Consider the following 1,006-nt stretch of genomic DNA (forward strand, 5'->3'; position numbering starts at 1 on the left):
GATATATAATTTTATTCAAAAAACAAAAATGACATGATATTTTTAAAAATAACATGTAATATATGTAATGGGTATAAAAGTAATTGTATATAAGGAAAGAGAATGCTCTGTGAGCCCTATGGTAGTTTCTTATTACTTTTGATTTGTGTGTTATCTAGTGCATATTCCCTAAAATTTATACTATTTTATCTCTTCTTCCATGTTGCACACAAAAGATGAGAAACACATTAACAATTGATTAATACTATTGTTCAAAGAACAAAATAGCTGACAAAGCAAGAGTAATAAAAGATAAGCAAAAATATGGTTGTAACTCTTCTAATGTTTACACTGATTCTATAACTCGGCTGCCTTGGCTACAAAAGCAGTTGCGTATTGATCTAGCTCGTTCGTTTCAATATAATCATATTTCGACGAAAAAAAAAAAAGAACATTCTATTGCGATAATGGCCCGGGAATTGGAAAGTAAACTCTGTAGATTCTGCCAAAGGTCTATCCTTTGTTGTACAAGGGTTTATATACTTACTCTGTAGAGAGAGAGAGAGTAAGTATCATCATCCTACCGGAAAGCATTCCCAATCAAAACTATGAACACTACATCAGGTCACACCGAGAATGGAGATATGCAGTAGTTCTTTTATGTACAGTCGCTGTTTAACTCTTACTCTTGTGATTCAATTAGGCGGTTTTCAAGAATCAGCTATCATCTTAGGTGATTCGCCTACAACTTGTTCTTCTTCCTTGTTTCTTCTTCCATCTTCTTCCACTGGGATCGCATTACAGTGGATCGTGTGTGATACTGGTTTCTCTAGCTGGAACAGCCTACAATCCCGCACGAACAACAAGGTTAACAAACTAAGGGATCACAAGCTTACTTATAAAGCGGTGAATCGTGTGTTTCAACTAATGGTAATTAGCATGCAAGATGAAACATATGCTTTCATTCTGATGTGAACATTTAATTGAGCAGGAAGAAAAATCACTTTGAAATTGGCCTTACGGGAAA

At 34.7% G+C, this 1,006-nt stretch overlaps 1 protein-coding gene across 1 annotated transcript in view; it reads right to left on the reverse strand.

Annotated features, from left to right (window-relative positions):
* LOC104732498 (protein OS-9 homolog) overlaps window positions 295-1,006 on the reverse strand; it is a 2,935-nt gene continuing 2,223 nt past the window's right edge. Inside the window, exon 8 of the mRNA XM_010452045.2 lies at window positions 295-822. Within this exon, the coding sequence (XP_010450347.1) occupies window positions 690-822 (133 nt within the window). The 3' untranslated portion in view covers window positions 295-689. The remainder of the gene's footprint in view (window positions 823-1,006) is intronic.

The sequence above is a fragment of the Camelina sativa genome, chromosome 12, assembly GCF_000633955.1.
Source record: "Camelina sativa cultivar DH55 chromosome 12, Cs, whole genome shotgun sequence".
In the NCBI taxonomy this organism is placed as follows: Eukaryota; Viridiplantae; Streptophyta; class Magnoliopsida; order Brassicales; family Brassicaceae; genus Camelina; species Camelina sativa.